The 19,855-nt window shown below is 37.7% G+C and overlaps 1 protein-coding gene across 7 annotated transcripts in view; it reads right to left on the reverse strand.

Annotated features, from left to right (window-relative positions):
• FGF5 (fibroblast growth factor 5) overlaps positions 1-18,671 on the reverse strand; it is a 703,839-nt gene extending 685,168 nt beyond the window's left edge. Inside the window, exons 1-3 of one of the 7 annotated variants that reach the window (XM_063603780.1) lie at positions 17,523-18,492; positions 9,663-9,766; positions 874-963 (exon numbers count right to left, since the gene is read on the reverse strand). In XM_063603780.1, the coding sequence (XP_063459850.1) occupies positions 874-963; positions 9,663-9,766; positions 17,523-17,877 (549 nt within the window). In that variant the 5' untranslated portion in view covers positions 17,878-18,492. Of the gene's footprint in view, positions 1-873; positions 964-1,493; positions 4,725-9,662; positions 9,767-16,118; positions 16,254-17,522 lie in introns of those variants that run through there. The other 6 variants (XM_063603781.1, XM_003832273.6, XM_063603782.1 and 3 more) reach the window with 6 other exon arrangements.
• Positions 18,672-19,855: the final 1,184 nt, after the last annotated feature.

Raw genomic sequence — 19,855 nt, forward strand, 5'->3', positions numbered from 1 at the left:
ACCAATATCAGAGCATTTCCAACAGCACATTAACTTTATGTACAATAGTTTACTGGAGTTACTTATATTTAAGTGTAGTTCAATCAACAAAGTTCCATTGGCAGGTTATGAAGCCATATATGTAGATCTTCCACAAGTCTACTGGTGAATCTCTGGATATGATCTCGAGCAGGCTGAAGGCAAGTATTTTTTGTTTGTTTCTTTGTTGTTGTTGTTTTGTTGTTGTTGTTGTTTTTGAGACAGGTTCTTGCTCTGTTGGCCAGGCTGGAGTGCAGTGGCATTATCTTGGCTCACTGCAACCTCCATCTCCCAGGCTCAAGCAATTCTCCTGCTTCAGCCTCCTGAGTAGCTGGGATTACAGGTGTGCGCCACCATGCCCAGCTAATTTTTGTATTTTTAGTAGAGACGGGGTTTCACCATATTGGCCAGGCTTGTCTCGAACTCCTGACCTCAGATAATCTGCCTGCCTCGGCCTCCCAAAGTGCTGGGATTACAGGTGTGAGACACCGCACCCGGCCGAAGGCAGGTATTATAAACAATCACCACCTATGTATGGCATCCCTTTCACCCTGTCTACGATACACCTTGCCAGCCTACATTTAGGCCAGGACTGCTATGCTGACATCACTTTCGAAGACCACACATTGACTATTCCTATTTTTTATCAGAAAGACTTGCTTACAAATTCATTGTAGATTTGTCTGCAGCTGCTTAGCTCTTAAAATGGCTTTCCCATTTAATTAGATAATCCCAACATTTTATTTCAAAATAAAAGCTATAGACATCTAGAATGTTTCTGGCTCTATAAATAGATAACAAGAATTTTAGAAAGGTGTGAAACATTTCATTAAAAAGAGTATCAGGTATATTTACCTTGTCTTGGGTTTTTTTTTTCCTTAAAATGCAGTTGAATGACATTTTTGAAAATGTGTAATACATTATGCCTTGATCTGACTTCCAGCTCTGTTTCACAAAAACAGCGGTGATTGCTTTACTCAATTTTGACAGAGTTAGGTTTTTAAAATGTACTACATTATTTAATATTTTCCCCCAACAGTGCCCAAATAAATAAAGAAAGAACATGTCATTTTTAACTGATGTAGATGACAGGCACACACACACTCATGCACAGGTGCATGTGCAGACACACACCACAGCATTCCTTTTTTTAAAACTGGAATCTACATCATTTCCATTTTAGGGTCTTTCATATGAGTGAAACCCACCTGCCCCACCCCCTACAATTGTTTCATCTAAAATCTTTCTCTTTTCCTCCTCTTTTCCTCGAGATTCATATTCTAAAGTTCTTTCTTAAGAGGAGCCCTTTACGGAGATGGCTATTTGGACTTCAGATTTTTCAAAGGTCACCTAACTGTTACCCAGGGTAGAAGTGTGTAGAGTTCTAAGGATCCACACAGTACACACAGCCCCTCAGCCGTCCAAATCCTACATTCTACATTAATACGGGAGTAAACGCAGTTAGACTGTTTTGGCTTCCTTAATTAACTTTTAATTTAATGTTTTGTCTGAAAAATTCTTCCAGCTGTGATGGAACACAGAATCATTTGAAACAAACATTTCAGTGAATTTACTCATCTTGAAGGATCGACTATTCCTGTTAGTATTGCCGGTCTGGCTCAGACAAGATAGTGACCCTAAGCAGTATATCTCTATACATAATGTTGTGCATGGACCATCTTTATAGCAAAGAGTCATAGATCTTAGCTAGAGGTACTAAAATACATACATTTACCATTAGAAAATTTTGGACAATAAATTTTCCAGGCTGATTTTTATTTTTTAAATCTTTTTTTTAAATTATAAGCCTTCTAATAAAATATACACTTTTAAAATGATAGAACTCCATTATTTTTCTAGAAAAAAAAACCCTGAAATTAACAAACAGACTTTTTCTATAGTTAAAGAGTATGAAGTAGAGAGGTGAATCAAATTTCAGATAAGTTGCTGAAATCAAGACTCCTTCATCTAATTGCCTTACCACCATCAGCCACTACAATGAAAGCAATTGTTTAAATATTTGTTTAAAAAGTTTCATATTCATTTTTCACTAATTTATCCCACAGATATCACATGCCAGGCACTGTGCTAGGTGCCACTTTTACAGTGGAAAACAGTATTAACATGGTCCTGCCCATGTTTTTGTTGACTTAAATTACATTAAAATCTCTTTAATTTCTCCTTGATCTGGCAAGAATAATAACAGGTTACATTCAACAAACCATAATTGCAAAATTAAAATGAAATGTTTAAAATCAGCGTTTTTTGTAGTTTAGTATATACTCCTAATTGACAAAAAAAGAAAAAGAACTTTAAACAAATCGAACTATTTTTTCTTGAATATCCAAATTATTACAAGGAGAGGAAACACACTACTATTAAGAGAAATAAGAACTTTCTGCTGGGTACAGTGGCTCACATCTGTAATCACAGCACTTTGGGAGGCCAAGGCGGGTGGATCTTTTGAGGTCAGGAGTTCGAGACCAGGCTGACCAACATGGTGAAACTCTGTCTGTACTAAAAATACAAAATCAGCCAGGTGTGGTTGTGCGCGCCTGTAATCCCAACTACTCAGGAGACTGAGGCAGGAGAATCGCTTGAACCCAGGGGGCAGAGGTTGCAGTGAGCTGGGATCCTACCATTGCACTCTAGCCTGGGCAACAAGAGCAAAACTCTGTCTCAAAAAAAAAAAAAATAACTTTTTCACTAGAAGTAAACTGTGGCTCTCCTCACTCCTTCTCACAGTGAAGGATCAATTTTAAACAACAGATATTTTTTGAAAGGTCAAATTGAATTCAAAGAAAGCACAACTCCGATTAACTACAATATTCCAGAAATGACTAATTCTGCCAAGCCAAAATTAAACAGGTCAATTAAACCAAATAAATTATTTCCAAAATGATATTGTTTAAAAAAAACTCTCTAAAATCTCTTCTTGTTCCTTAGTAAATATCACCATCTATGATGATTGAGTACCTTGTATAGTATGAATTAAAGCTGTGCAAATACCGACTCTTGCGTGCAACTACAGAACTAAATATGTAGGATATGAGATATAGAAATAGGAGTGAATTTGAACAGACACCAGTATAAACCTTGGAATTTGTGTGTATTTAATCAATTTTAATGATTTATTTCAGCTTGTTTTCTTTGATTTGGCCCTTTCTCCTGAAAAACCTTATGAAGTTAAGGGAAAAAAAGCCAAATATAAATAATTAAAATGTTGTTATAGACTAATATTATTAAATAACAAAAAGGTTATCATAGACTGTAATAAAAACAACTATAGACCAAATTTTGCTCTAAACTAAGTTTCCTTGTCACATGCATCACTTCTAATTCCCCTCCCTCCTTTTAGACCTGCTTGGTTCCCATCCCTTCCCTCCACCAATGGAGCTGCCTGGGACAGGTGCCCTAAACTCAGTTCATTTTTTATACTTGTGCCCTGGTACAGGATAGCAAGCACCCAGAGGGCTACTTCTTACTCTTTACTATATAAGCTGTGTATGGGTCAGTTGTAGCCTTGCCATGCTATCTCCCAGGCATGGCCATATCTCCTGCTTGGTACTGGACATTCGTTCCTTCTATATCTCAGTTCTCCATACTGAGCAACCAACAAAATACACAAGTTGGCTTTAATATCACCCAACCTGAGATAATGCAGTAAAGAATATCAACTACAGGATCTCTTTTCTTCACTTACATAATTTGCCTTCAAATTACTCAGAGAGCAGGCTCAAATGTAGCTCCTCAAGCCCTATCTCCAGGGACTGTGTTTTTCTAAGTCTGAGGTGAGACCCTGGACTTGATGTATCATTAACCAGCATCCCATGTGGTTTTGATACCCTTGAAGTAAGGACCACACCAGGCAAAACATGGTATAGCATGACTTTCTTTCTGAGGCCCTTAATAACTCCATATAGCTGGACTATTGGAGACTACTCTGTGTCAGGTGGTTTACATATATAATTTAACTCACAGTAATTCCATGGCCGCTATTAGGATAGTATTATCTGATTTTTTTCAGCCAGAGAAGTAAAGAAAATGATCCATCTATCACCCTGCATTTATTAAGTGCCAGAATAGACCTGTGATTTAAATTGCATCTTCTGATTCCTAGACTAAGGGTCTTTCCATAACACTATACAAACCAAAGCTATTGCCGAGTCTTTGCTCATACAATCTTACTTGCTCTGAAGTTGTTTCCTGTTAAAATATTGATGAATGACAAGTATCACTCTTCAAATCATCAGAGAAATATATTACCATGTCTCACTTTCTGCTAAAATGGATTTCTGAATCTACAAGGCAATCACATCCAGATTTCCTCAATAAAATAGGTCTTTTAACTAGACCTCCACAGTGCAAAACTGAGGGGAAACTGGCATTTACTGCGAAGGCAGAGTTTAAACCCATTTTTGTGCCTGAATAGCTAGACATTCCATTTTACTGTATATTGAAAGCTCTTAGAGGGCAAAAAAAAATTCTTTTCAAATGCCTTGATCTAGCTCATGCATGGTCTTGACTGGCAGAGTGGAGTTCTTAGTGAGTTATTTTTTGATGAGGATGATAAGTATTACTCAAGCCTCCATTTCCCCTTTCAGTAAATATGTTCAGCTTTAGGGGCTGCTGACTCCTCTTCACTCTGCCTGCAGCACAGGAAGTCCATTCTGGAGTCTCATCCCAGGCAAGCCAGCTGGCACCCTCTGAAACCAGGAAAGGAGGATGATCTATTTCTTGCTTAGGACTGATCAAGCACACATTCCATGCCTGTTTCATAAAGTCTGCAATTAGCTTTCCTTTCAAACATGATCCCCTAAAACCCTGAGAAACAAAAATAATTCCACCACATGCTTCTCTCTGGATCTTTAAAATAAGGTAACATGTTTTTCCCTAATTAGCAATGAGCTTTCTGCATACTTTATGAAAAGACTGAAGAATACACGATAACCACCTTTTCCAAGATTTATATATTTAGGGAAAAATCAAGATGGACAACAGAGCTATGAAAAAAGTCACAAGATTATAACCATAGGAAATCCATGCCTCTTTAAGAGGTTGAGCTTGGAAATTTTGCTTTGAAATTAGGTTCCTTGGTGAAAGGAAAACTTAGTAGATAAGGGACACCTATAAGCACACAAAGTTTGGACATGAGGAAGAAAAGATCAGTGATAAATAGGAGTTGGGGCTGGCCTGAATAATTTAAGGGTCACAGCTGCCTGACCCCAAAATCAGAAAGAAAAAGATTAAGGATTGTCAAACAGCTGCCTGAAAGCAAATTCAGGAAAATCTGTTTAAACATTAAGTGTGGAACACTTTTCAGGCAGTACTGTAAGTGTTTTATGTGTATTATCTTGTTTAAAACACTTAACTATCCCAATAGATTGTGACTTTAATTTTCCTTCTTTTGTAGTTGATAAAATCAAGGAATAGAAAGATGAAGTAAAATGACACAGTTAGGAAGTGGTAGAGTAGGATTCAGCCTGGGGCAATCTAACTGTGTCTTTACCATCACACTCAAGGCCTTTCACTCCTAGTCTGGACCCACCTCAGATAAATCCAGAAAGGCTCTCTAGGGGACTTTCAGTAAGGATGCCAACCTCAGGAGTGAGCAGGGACAGACAGACAGATAAAGGCAGAAAGAGTGCTCAGTCTCAGAAGGTATCTTAGCATGGGAATGTGTTGAGAAAGAGAGTACAGGCCACAGCTGTGGCTTGGAGTAGCCCTCATGGCTCTTTGGAAAGTAATTATCTCCTCCTGCTCTTGATGATTCTTGATACATTTGGACAAAGAGAAGACCATACATCCTCATCCTTGTAAAGAATGCTGAAAAACCTGCACGATAAGAATTTGGTTGCACTGCATATTTAGAGTATACCAATAAAAGTTTGAAGGAGAGCTGCCTGTAGATCAGGGGCTTGAATGAGTCCAGGGAGCCCACATTTAGATGGCTGAAGCTCAAATAAAACTTATCTGATGGGATTAACAAATTTAGCACAAAAATGGAATCAGCATCAATGCTTCCTGAATCTGCTCTGGCCTACCCTTTCAGTCTGCCATATTTGTGTCTATGGCAGTAAAATATTTACTAAATGAAGTTTTCTGTGAGCAAAACAGATCTCTTTTCTGTTTTGAAAGTTTATCTCGGGAGGCAGGAGTTCCCTATGCAACTCGTCATTGACAATGAATAACCAACATTTGTAAAATTCTGTGGCAGACACATCCCCTCTTCTCTAGATTATAAAGTAAAGTACTGGAGACCCAGGAGTAGATGGGGGAAACACCAGTTCAAAAAAGGTGATATGAATCAAAGAGAAAAAGAGGTACTTAGAATGGGGAAATTTACAATTTTAACTATAAGTCTTAAATTGCCTGTTTATTTGCCTATTAAATAGAGCGCTATAAATATTCTAATGATGTGCCACAGTATTCATTTGTATATGTAATACAAAAATATTTTCATGCACATATTAATTTCTATACACTAAGAGGTGAAAACAATGTAATTGATTCCAAACAAAATTTAATATCTTCTTTGAAGCTAACTTTTATCTACCAAGCACTATAGCATTTAAAAAGAAAGATAAAATTCTAGGAGGATATAGTTCTGGTTCAATCACTTGTTAACTGTGTAACCTTGGGAAAATAATTTAACATCTATGAGACTCTTTCGTCACCTCATTATCTAATGAGATAATGTGAGCAAAAGGGCTTTTAAAGAACTATGAAAATACATTATCTCTGCCTAGTAGCTAATTTTTAGTACTCTGATTATTATTACAAAAACTGAGTTGAATATTTACAAGTATCCATGAATATTTCTCAGTACAGTGGGGGATTACTTTTCCCAGAATTCTATTAATATTTTATATTTTTAGTTTACATTTGCTTTGTAGACAGAACCCTAAAAGTACCCTTTAAATGCCTCCGCAAAATTTTTAGTTTAAAGCAACTCACAAATTACAAGTTTAATCCTAAAAGTCTATGAGTTTTTAACCTTTTTTGGGGATGATGTAAAGTCGTAAAAATCAAAACTATTAACTAAATCAAATAGTCATATTTAGAGTTACAAAAACAATTTTCCAGCATGTTTAACTAGAATGTGAAAACAGGAAAGAAACCAACTGGGCATAAAACTGGTAATTGCTAACATTAATACTATTTCTAAATTCAACATCTTTAAAAGATAAATCACTTTATAATTTAATTAGGTTTTCACCTAGAGGAAAACTGCTAATAAATGCTCAGATAAGAGAAAGTGGGCTTGGATAATTGGTTTAAAAAGAATCCACATAATCATAGGCTTAATATTTTTATCTACAATTTAGCTCAAAATCATCAGAATGACTTTTATATCAAAGAGCTTCAGTGAGTGACAAGAGCAAGACTTGCTTTGTACTGTTTAAAAGTCATTATTCTATGAAATAACTTTAGCCTGCCAAGATGAGAAAGAATAACAGATGCTGTTTTTGCATTATCTGCATTATTTCAACCAGCCATCCTTAGACATTTGGGTCAAATTTCTAGAAATTTGTTACTTGTCTTTGACAGAGGAATCATGTATCTTAACCTCTCAGTTTGACCTTTCTAATTGGCTTCCATTTGTAATATGTTACTTTCTGTGGCAATTATCCTTAAGCTGTTCCAAGTTTAGTCTATTTTTTTTTGCATGTACTATGGCATAAATCAGAATATTTTGAAAGTTAAGATTTTCACTCAAAACAAACCAGTAAGAGAAAGTTTCTTTGTATGCACTGTGTACTATTATGAGGTTAGATTTTAAAGGTGTTTTAATCTTTTATAAACTTAAAGTAGACTGAGGAAAAGTTATTCCGTTTAGATGTGTTTAATCATTGTTTTCTATTCTGTATGTGGATTTTTTTTTTTTTTACTTTTTTTTCCAGCCCTCGTGAGAACTCATCTGTATGTGGATTTTAACTAATATTTTAAAATAAAATTAAATGCCCTGAGAATGATACATTGGACTTTGGGAACTCAGGGGGAAAGGGGAGGGGGCTGGGGGTAAAAGACAACACATTGGGTACGGTGTACACTACTGGGGTGATGGGTGCACCTAAATCTCAGAAATCACCACTAAAGAACTTTTTCATGTAACCAAATACCATCTGCTCCTTAAAAACCTATTGAAATAAAAAATAAATTTAAAAAAGTAATACCCTACTTTTTTCACAGTGATGCAGAATGTTGTCCCTTAAACAAATGAAAAAAATTAGAAAAATATATTTCTATGAATATTATACTACATCTTGCTAGAGTATAGTAACCAGCTCAAAAAATGAAATGGTAAATTGTTTAATAGTTCTTGCAATGAGTGATTTAAGAGTTTAACAAAGGATTTCCATTTATGTTAGTAAACTGAAATTTTAGTAATTTATTACATTTAGATTATATTTAGATTGTTACCCTATAATAATAGGCAATATTTATTGAGCACTTATAATACACCAAATAGTATTCTTAGCACACTGCATGTATTATCTCATCGAATCCTCAAATAACTATAGAAATTGTTCAAATTCTGTCTCTTCCAAAAGATATTAACAAATCACTTTAGATGTTAAGAAAAGTAAAATTATAAAACTCTTACACATTAAACCAAGTGGCGTTCTCGTTGAATTTTTTAAAGATCTATCAAATCAAATTACATATAGTAAGTTTCAATTATTGCTATCAATTGAAACTTTCTATAACTTTGAAAACTGAAAAAGTGATATTCCAATAATTTATTTAATAAAGACTATAAAGAATCAGGATTAAAGGACTAACTTTAAAGAATAATTGCTTTCAAAATGTTTTAATGTGAAGAAAATAAGTATGCCAGAGAAAAAGCATAAAGCACCTTTAAGTGCAGTGTGTATATACTAATGCAAATAAATGGAATCTGTGAGTGGGAAAACTAAGCTGAATATATTTTATTATCTTTAAAATGTTTTAATACTTCCCAGGTAATGGGAACTTTCATAACAAAGAAAATAAATAGTTTGTGAATTGATTACAATATATAAAACTGGTCTGAATAAATTTTTGAGAATGCAAAATTAGTTTTCATAGTATTAAGAAGTCATTATTTTTGATGTGACAAAAATACAAGATAAAAATTCTTCAAATTAATTAAATAAAATTTGTCTATGAAAGTCAGAGTCTTCTAATTATTGGTTTTTTCCCTCCCTGCTTGTTAATATGAAAATATTTTACATTACTGAGACCCAATTTGGTATTATGAGTAGCCTGTAAACTTAAATAAGAACCTCATCTACTTAGCACAAATACAATCACTATAAACTTGTAAGTTTAAAATGTGATGAAATATATTATTGCCATATTCCTTCTTACGTGGGCCACTTCTAAGAAATAAGTGGATGGCTGCCCCTTTGAGAATGCTGTTTTCAAATACATTTATGCTTAAACTTTTTGTAGACTCTATAATATCTTTTAAGTAAATTAAATATTTAAATTATTACTTCTGGAAGCGCACAAAATTATCTTGGTTAAATGTAAAAATACTTTTTAAAAGTTAAGTTCTTTGGGCAAATTTTCTTACCTATGAATTTGGAAAATTATTCTGTTTTACAAATGTAAAATCTTTATAGCACCTTTAACAAATATAAAGTGGTTCTACTTACACTTGCATGGAGTTTTCCTTTTTTTGACATCGCTAAAAATTTGTTGCTGAAAACTCCTCGTATTCCTACAATCCCCTGAGACACAGCAAATATTTCCAAAACACCTAGGATGACAGAAATCCCAAAATAAAACACAGGCTCTTCTTTATATCATTGTGAAGAATTAAATTTCTACATAGATTCTTTCCATTCTTTATTATTGTGATTTTAAAAAAGAACTTAGTATTTAACATCCTTATTGTTCATGACATTCACTATGTTAAAAACAAAGAAGGCTACGATTCAAGTGTTCATTTAAAATAATTTCAAGATTCAAAAATTTGATTCTACTTCATCAGTAATTATTTGGACAAATAAGTTGCTTTTAGTAAACAATGAGCATGAAGTTTTCTCAGGTTTTAAAGAAATTAAAAAGACATTTAAAAAATGTTTTTCAAAATAATTCTCCTCCATTGTTTCTTCATCAAAGATAATACACTACTTTGAACATTAAAGCACAAATCTGTGCTCAAGACTAGTATAACTATTTGAAAGTCTGGAAAATAATACTTATTTACATTAAATAAATTCCTCTACTCTAATTATCAAGGTTATAATGGTAGTTACAAATAAACATATACCATACTCAGTCTTTTAGTGACTGCATTTAAAGACTACATATAAGATACTGAAAGCATTATAAATAACTTGAAATTATTGGTTCAATGAAATGTTTAATGGATTATGCTTTGAGACATCTTGCATTTTGAATCATTTCCTAGAAAAAAATTAATGAAATAATTTATTACATTGCTGTATATATTTTGTATTTTATAGTTAGCATTATGAAGTCAATGTCCCTCTGTCTCCTACAGTAATTTCAAAGTTCACGTCCACTGGATCAAGAGAATTACACACCACTGTTCATAGAGTAGTTTAATAAGATAAAACACATAGTCTGCACTTAATTAGAAAGCCTGCTTATTTAACATAAATTTATGTATTTTATATGAACATGAAAAGAGCATAATGTGTTTTATTAGTTGTCTATTTCAAAATTTTTAAAAAGAGATTTTTAGCTCAATAGAGCTATAATGTGTTTTATTAGTTGTCTATTTCAGAAATTTTAAAAAGAGATTTTTAGCTCAATAGAGCTAAAAAGGGACCTGTCTTAGAAAGGAAAAAGGGAAGCCAGGTGCAGTAGCTCACGCCTGTAATTCCAGCACTTTGGGAGGCTGAGGCTGAAGGATCGCCTGATACCAGGAGTTCAAGACCATCCTGGTCAAAATAGTGACACCGCATCTCTACTTTTAAAAAGGAAAAGAAGGAAGGAAGGAAGAAAAGAAGGAAACAAAGAAGGAAAGGGACGGAAAAAAGAACATCTCAATATTTCCATCTATAATATTCTAAGCATATATACTAATTAGGATATCTCAATAGGACTCAGCCAAATAGAGAAATTCATCAGATTTTCTTGAAATAGCAAACTCTCCCTGCAGTATTTGAGGTATATATAAAATTATTCTGTTTACCAAAAACAAGAAATATTTTATAAATATATGTGAGTAACTTTATTGAGCATTTATTTTGTGCAATGTGAGCTAACATCTATAATTCTAGCAAGCATTGATGTTTGTTTATTTATTCAACTTGGTTTCTTAAAAAACCTGATTAGAAAGTTTATGTGAAAAAGGGGATAACTGAACAGCTTATTTAAAAAATAGATGTTTTTAGCCCAAAGTAAATAAAACACACTTTAGGGAAACTGCAGGTACCAGTTCATTAATAGGTGTTTCTTTAAATTGAAAAACAAAAATCGAAAACTATTGGAAACTACTTTTGCTTTTAGAAGGAAACTGAAAAAAAAAAACCACCAGTGCTGTATAAATCCTTTCCTTCAAAATGTTTTTAAATGCTATTTATAATAGGATTTATTATGAACATTATTTGAGTGTGCTTCTAAACGTTTAGAAGCATTATCATTTTATCAAATATTAACAAAACACACCAAATGCTTTGTAAAGTTACTCTACACAGATGTAATATGTTATAATAATATTATTACTAAAGCATGACTATAACAGTGATACAAAGTTAAATTTCTATCGGAAATATGGAATGATATTGGGAATAGCATTAATGATTTTAGATATTTGGGAGATGGGGGATGTGATTGTGAATATTTATGTAAACATGTGCATTCAAAAATGAGAAAGAAAGAAAGAAAGAAATTGTATATGTGTGGAATGATAGATACAAAAGGGACAACATGGAGTTGATACAGGAGAGATTTGGTTGTATATTTCCTCCAATTTACTCATGGTGCTAGATTGTTAGAGGCTTTTAATTCCATTCTTTGGAAAATTATCTGGTTTTGAACATGCAGATATATTGTATATTAATGAAAAAATACATGGTAGAATAAAAGATTAAAGTCTCATAAGTGTATGTGTTTATATGCTAACTTTTAAGATGTTGAGATAAAAAGGCTTTATAAATATTTGTTTTAATAGAAATACTACTGCTTTGCTTAAATAAATAGTTTCTGATAATTAGCTCATTCTCTCTTTAAACAAAGACCCATTTAGATGCATTTAACACGTATTTCAATACAGTGTACACTCTGTGTATATATTATGTACAAGTTGCATGTAATGTATTTTAAATATGGGGAAGATGAAATAATATATGTGAAAGTGTTATTATTGTATTACATATTACAGGGTTTCTTCTTAAAACTTCCAGGATAAAAATGATATAGTGCCTGAGAATTAAAAGATTTTATAACCTTAAGAAAATTATCTTTAACTGAAAGCTTAAAAATACACTTTACATATATCATTCTATTTAACATTATAAAGAATGCAGGAGATGTAAGAGATGAGACTAGATGAATGAATTATTTTTCACATGAGTAACTTTGGTATTGATCTTCTAAATCTCACTGTAATTATGACCTAATATTAAGAACACTGTTATGATCATAATTTCCAAAGTAATGTCAGCAGTGATTTCACAATGCCTTGTTTACTGGAGCAGATTCAATGAGTCTCACAGTTCAGTTTCCTGCCTTCCTCCCCAAAACATCACAGGCCTATTGATTTTGCTATGACAAATCTCAGTAACTCATTCAGGAATTCTATGTAATTTTTTAAACCCATGTGCCTTAAATCACAAATATATAAATTTCTGAAAACATTTCTCTGACATTGATTTTTTTTAATTTCAGTAATTTTCTGACCTTTATCATCAGGAGTCACGTATATTAAATTTGATGGAAACTTACAATTCTCCTTATGGATGCCAAGGCAGTATTTCTAAGCCAAACTGTGGAAGGCCAAGCTTGTCTTGTAGATGGTATATAGTCAATGACTGTTTGCTAAATTTGACTGCCTTCTTTGATCTTCTCACTACCTCTCTTTTCTCTTGTCAGGACACCCCATGCATACACAAGTATGGACAGGTGTCTTAGTACTCTCCTGCTACTGTGGCCTTCTCCTGCTTGAGAAGGCACGGGGTGGAGGGGTGGCTCAGTGTAAATAAATTCACATTAAAGTGCTACAGACAGTGTGTTATTTTTCTTAAGGTGTTCCCATTTAAGAGGGTCAAAAGAAGAGGAGAATGCTTAACAGAAGGAATTATTCTCTCTTTGTGGAATTTCAGCACTGACACCTAGGCTGAAGAAGGCAAGAATGTCTTGGTGTCTCTCAGCTTATACACACAGTCTATTCCACTTATGCATTATGATGTAAGCTTACTTCCATAAAAAAAAAACATATTTCTAGATCTTTGACTTAGTCCTCTGCAGATTTCTTAATATAATAGGGCTCTACTGATGGTGGTTGATACAACTATACACATTTTTCCTTTTTCTCTCTTTTGTTAATGAATAAAATATAGAAAAGCACAGATATTCCATGTATTCAGAAGCTTTCAACAACCCATCTGAAAATCCCCAGACAAAAATATTTTAAAACTGAAGTTTCTCTACTTGCATCCACAAAGTAACAGATATGTTGTGCCAAGTTATCAAATCTGAATCTTGAAATATTCAGTTTAGCAGTCTTCACTGATTAAATTAGCAACAGAAATTTTCCACTTGATTTTTCTGCATAGTAGATATAGTTTCTGATTTATCTAGGCTTGGGGGACTGTCTAATGACTCCACATGACCCCAAAATTGGTAGTGAATTTAGATTTTTTTAAAAAGCAGTAACATCAACGATTCTATTAACCAAAATATGTGCTTGGAATTTTCATATTTTATGTAAACGCTTTGAGTTCGTGTAGCCAAAGCCTTAAACTTTTCTTCCCTAAACTGACAACTACTTGATTGCCTATTCTTCAATGGCCCAAGGTAAGTCAACAGAAGCACTGTATTGACATTAAACTTGAAGGCATATAAATTAAACCAAACCATTTGTTTCCATGCAATAGTTGGGTCATCTATCTTGTTCATATTTCTTCATTTTTCCACAGTATTTCCTCATAATAAGGATTTATATACAATGAGCTTGATTTCATTTTCTGTGTTCAAAACTTGGGATAACTATTGTGTAAGAGAAGCTAAGAGTATATTAATTGGTCCATGTAAACTAAACAAATTATGTTTGAAAGTCCATGGCCATGGTGCACTTCTCATGGTGAAACCAGAAAACATTTGCAATTTGCAAAAAAAAAAAAGTTTACTGTCAAATAATAGTTTGCGAAACACATATGATTATCTGTTCTATCAGACAAATACTACAGAATATTATTAGGTTTAAAATAACTTGTTGGAATGCAGTTTCATGGCAAAGCTTTGACTTTTCTGAAGTATCAGGGTTGTAACAAAAAGAATAGGTTTTCTATCATCACTAACTCACAGACAGTAGAAATAGAAGATGAGATCAAACTGAGGTATCCTCTGTGGCCCTTGATCCAGCCCTCTCAGCCTCTCTTAGGAGATTTAAACACATTTCCTCACATACTCTAAGAAAGGCCATGGCCAACACCTTAGTTTACACGAATGTCAGGAAACATCAAATACTGCCTTCAAAGAGGTAAATGACCAATTGTAATTAGCAAGTTTCTGTTTCTCTTTTACAGCTAGGTAATGGCAGAGATCCATGTTAAATTCCCAAATTACATGCAAATTCTGCATTGATCAAAGGTAGTTAAAATTTTATGAAGTAGTATTAGACACTCCAGATATCACAAAGCAGAAAATTACTATGATTTGAATATTTGCTGTGCTTTCTTCTGGGGAAAAAAAAAAACTCTATGGAAGACAAACAACACAAAAGTAACCAAAATATCATGCTTAGTGAGATAGGTATCTTATATTGGGTACATGATTTATGGCATGAATGAAAGCAAGTCATGTGAAAGACACAGAAACTAAACTCTGAAAGGTTATTGTAAACAGGAATAAATTAGGAAAAAGTTTAAATTAAGCTTTTTGTCGGCACTGTTTTAGGAAACATCCCTGTTCTCTTGTAGATATCTTTCAACGTGGATTTTAAAAGAAAATGTACATGTTACATACTGGGTAGTGGTCAATGTCTTGTTTATCTGGGTGCACTCTTTTTGATCTGCTCTTATTTCCCCCCTTTGCTTTTCTACAACATCCCCTCTAGCAAGGCCTAAGCTGTAAAACTACCTTCGTCTCATATAGTGTCTTCGTAGAGAAGATGGTGAATATCCTGGGAATGAGCCTTGCTTTCTGAGATCTCTAGCACACCTAAACCCTCCCCAGAAGCATTCTCTGAGCTCCCTGGGCTCCAACCTGCTGCTTGCTGCCTGCTAGTTTGGGGTCCGCCCTTGAGCTCACGGAAGTTATCCTCTGTTGGTGCTCTGTCATGTACCCAGGGAGAGCGGAAACGTAGCCAGGAGACAGCAGCGCGCACAGTCACCTGTCTTTCAGTGTCAGCCTGGTTGCTCCTAGATGTTCCTAACTTGCTCCATCTCAGACCAATGACTCCACGGGTCGTTACAAGAAGAACAGAAGAAAGAAAGTTTTCTTGTAAGAGAGAAGGAAAGGTTGCCGGAAGTGGGAATAAGCTGTGATGGCTGATGGAGTCAAGAGACCGTTGAGACAAAATGAGAAGGACGAATGGAAATAAATAGATGTTACTGATTATTCCTCAAATCTCAGAAAATTCCATTTCACCCCAACAGATCTTGCCCTTTATCCCCCAAATGAGCAGTTATTCGATGAGTGAAATAAACTCTAAAATATGGAAATAGATTCCTCTCGGGAGTGTGAGGGAGGCCCTGGGACTCGCTGGTGCGTGTGCGGAGGGCCCTCTCTCCAGCTGGGCGCTCCAGGCGCCCTCACCACGTGCGCCGCAGGCTGCTGAATCAGCGCGATCAGATAGACTAGACAGGCGCAGAGGGGCGGGCATAGACCTGCTTTTCTCTCAGCATGAACCATCAGGTCTTCCGCATTAGGCCCCCTTAACCCACCGGAGGAGGCTAGCCAGCCTACCGCCTTACCCACTTGCGCGCCTCCGACCCCGCTCTGGAGACTGCTGGCTGCCAAATTTTCAGACCGCCGGTGGTGTCCACGCTCCTCTGGAGCCTGTGTAAGAAGGAGCCCAATGGCCCGTGGAGTCGTTGGTCTGAGATGGAGCAAGTTAGGAACATCTAGGAGCAACCAGGCTGACACTGAAACCAGGTGACTGTGCGCGCTGCTGTCTCCTGGCTACATTTCCGGTCTCCCTGGGTACCTGACAGGCCCTGGCTGGGGCTCTGCCTGGTGGACCAACCCGCGCTGGAAGAGCGATCTGGCCCTACTGAGCAAAAGCCTCACAGGGATCTCCCCACTCCTACACACAGCCCCAAACCGTCCCTGCCCCCAGCTGCCTAGAGGCAGTGAAGGGAAACCAGAGGAGTGGCTGCGATGGTCTGGAAACATAGATGGGGTGGAAGGGAAGAGGAGATGAGAAAGGAAAAAAGAGAGCGTGCTGAAAGAAAAAACTCAGAGGGAAAATTTAAAACTTTGTTTATAAAAAGTCCTACAAAATCTGCACCCCTACCAAATTTAACCTCTGCGTTTCTTCTAAAATAAGGAACTTTCCCCTAACTGTTCTTGGGGACCAAAGGCTGGCCACTCTCCTAATACGGTGTAGTCATGGTCTCAAGATACTAAACATTGTTAAATCCAACTCTGGAGTTAGTAATTTCAATGTTTATCATGTCTCCCTCTCTAAACGCGTCCAGTTTTCTAGAGCACAATCTTCTTCCAAGCAGGAACGTCTGTCTGGTGTCCCCTAGTTATCTATCTGTCTGTCTATCTATCTGTGTATCTATGTATCTATCTATCATCTATCTATCTATCTATCTACCTATGTGTATACATTGTATACATAGACTTATATACATATATGCATATACATATACAATATTAATTTGAGGTTTATGGTAGCGGATGGAAGAGGGAAGTATTTGGGATTTGATTCTTCTTTTCAAAAAATAACTTCAGTTATGGATAGGGAGAAGGGCTGCCTTTGATGCCTAATGAAAAATGCCAGGCTAGTTCATAAGCAGAAGGTAAACAAATTGAATGAGAAGAAATGAGTTTTTTGTTCTCTCCTGTCATGGCTAGGGACTCGTCTTTGAGGCTAGAGCAAACTGGAAACAAGGTACCCGTCTGGGCACCAGCCTCTAGGTAACATACACCTGAGAAATCGCAATTCCTCATGCCCAGGAGAGGGGTGCGTGTGCGCACGCCATATAGATGCATCTCCACCCAACCCGCCCGGCTGTTTCTGAGTATCAGCTTGGTCCCAGTGGCCTGGGCTCAGGAAGGTGAGCCTGTGTCCCGGTGAATACCTGCTGTCCCTCCCGAATCTTCCGCGGCCGCCTAGGACGGGTTTTGTAGGAGAGCGAGTAACTTACTTAACATATTGGCTTCGTGGGATCCATTGACTTTGCCGTCCGGGTAGATCTGCAGATGGAAACCGATGCCCACTCTGCAGTAGAGGCTGCCGGTCCGACGCCCCGAGGGGCTCCACTGGAAACTGCTCTGCTCCAAGCCACTTCCTTGGCTGCCCAGAGAAGCTGCGGGGGAGGAGGAGGCAGAAGAGGAAGACATAGCGCTACTGCTGCTCTGTCTGCTGCTGGAGCCTCTAGGGTTCCTATCAGTGGCAGCGGGTCCGGGTTGCCCTTTGGGGGCGAGACGCTTCTCCCCGTGAGCCCAGGCGCTGAGGATCAGGTGGCTGAAGAAGAGGAAGAGGAGGAAGGACAAGCTCATTCTTCCAGCCGCGGGGGTCCTAAGTGCATCTTGTAGGGCTGATTCTGGGCTCTGTAGCCCCTGTGCGGCTGCGTGCCTCTGGCGCTGCCCGCCTCGCCGCACCGGGTGGACATAGCCTCGGGGAAGAGAAGGGGAGAGGGGAAGAGAGAGGCCACCCGAGCGGATCTCCGCGCTGGCACCGGGATATTTATAACGCCAGTGATCTCACTGCTCCGTGCACGCCTGCGAAGCTTCCCCTCACCCGCGGCTTTGTGTACTCACTGGCCGGTGCGGGGAGGGAGCCTCGCGGTCCCGGGGGCGGGGGATGTGAAGGAGGGAGGAGATCCGAGCGAGTGAGTGGGAGGAGAAGCTGGGCTGAGAGAACCTGCGCCCCGGACGCTGGGTGCGCCCATACCAGGGCCACGCATCCTAGCAGTTCTCTCGCGTCGCGCGGCCACCCGGCTTCCCCGACTAGGGCCAGAGCCGCGTGGAAACGAGCTCGGCGTTAGCAGCTGAGTCCTCCAGGGGCAGCGATAGAAACGGAGGGTTGAAATGTGGAAATGGGTCCTTGTCCTCTCCCACCTCTACAGCACACTTGTGACTGGGCAACGCACTCTTGCCCCCCAGGACACGATTTCCAGGTTCTCCTCTCTTTGCCCTGTAAACCCTGCTATCTCGTCCTCTCTCTGGGAGCCCTTGGAGAAATGCGTCCCACCAGGAGATCCCACTGCTTCTACGTCTTTCGGCGTTGGAAAACCAAACAGGGATTCGCAGCCCAACTTGGGAAGCCTTTGGTGTGGCGCGGTTCGGGGAGAAGGCTGTTTTTGCTGTTATTAGCGATTTATTAAAGAGCTAAGGAATGGGTTTATTCAGCGTTTAAAACGCCACCCTGAGTCATCATGCCACGACTGGAGCTGCTTTCTTGTTGGAAACTCTCGGCTGCGCTGAACATTGTGACGAATTTGTTTTTCCTTCTGGGAAGCTCTCCGTCTGTATTCGTGAGAGTGAGGGCACACGCACCCCCGCGCTCCGACCGGGGAAAGAGAGGCAGGGGCTGGACACCAGCACATGTAACTGACCGCCCAGTTGTCCTCTTTCGCCCCAGGATCCCCGTGGCAGGAAGGGGTAGCTAACTGCTCGCTTTAGCTTACCCAGACCTGCCATTGACTGAGGGACCGACCTCAGTGAATGATTAATGACGTGCGCGCTGGATTTCAACCTCAGGAAACCCGAGAAGGGAAAATTTCCTTGAGGACAGAGAATTTCCCTGTACGGGCAACGTCCCCAGACTATTTATCTGGGAAATACACCTGACTTGCATGCTTGGAATGTTTCTGTCTAAAAACATATTTGAAACTTTAAACTAAGCTATGATACATTATTCATTGGTTATTTTAATGAAACGGCCCGTGCTATTGACTGATAAGGTCAATTCAGATGAACCAAGGTTGAAGCTAAGAAACGGCCTTATCCATTATTGAGTACCTACTTAAGGTTTTCCATCTCAATAATGAAAAGCATATAAAACAATGCAGATTTTTCAGGTTTGGAGTCTTCCACCGCCAGAGTAACATCAAAATACTTGTAAAACAGAAGGTTACCCGGAAAGTGTAGTAAAACCACTGTGATAAAGAAAGAGGACATCACACATAGATGTGCATAACATGGGCACACTACATGAGATACTGTCCAGAGCTGAACACACCCCCTGTCCACTGTTCTAGGCTCAAGTTATATACTTCTCCCTTAACTAGGGTGGGTAGGCAGATCCTTACAAGGCAACCCTAAAAGTAGACATTGAGAACAGTCACAGTATCTCTCAGAATGGTCTACTTGACTGAAATCACCTTCCTCTGGGGTGGATGATTGTAGGATGGTTCTGAACCTGGGTGCTGTTCCTTCTTCAGGCAATGCCCTGAGGTCTGTGGCAAAGCTGTCAGGGTTTAAGCCAAATTGATGCTGCTGAATGCCATTTGTAAGTTCCCCCATGCCACGCAAA

This window comes from Pan paniscus, chromosome 3, assembly GCF_029289425.2.
Source record: "Pan paniscus chromosome 3, NHGRI_mPanPan1-v2.0_pri, whole genome shotgun sequence".
Lineage (NCBI taxonomy): Eukaryota > Metazoa > Chordata > Mammalia > Primates > Hominidae > Pan > Pan paniscus.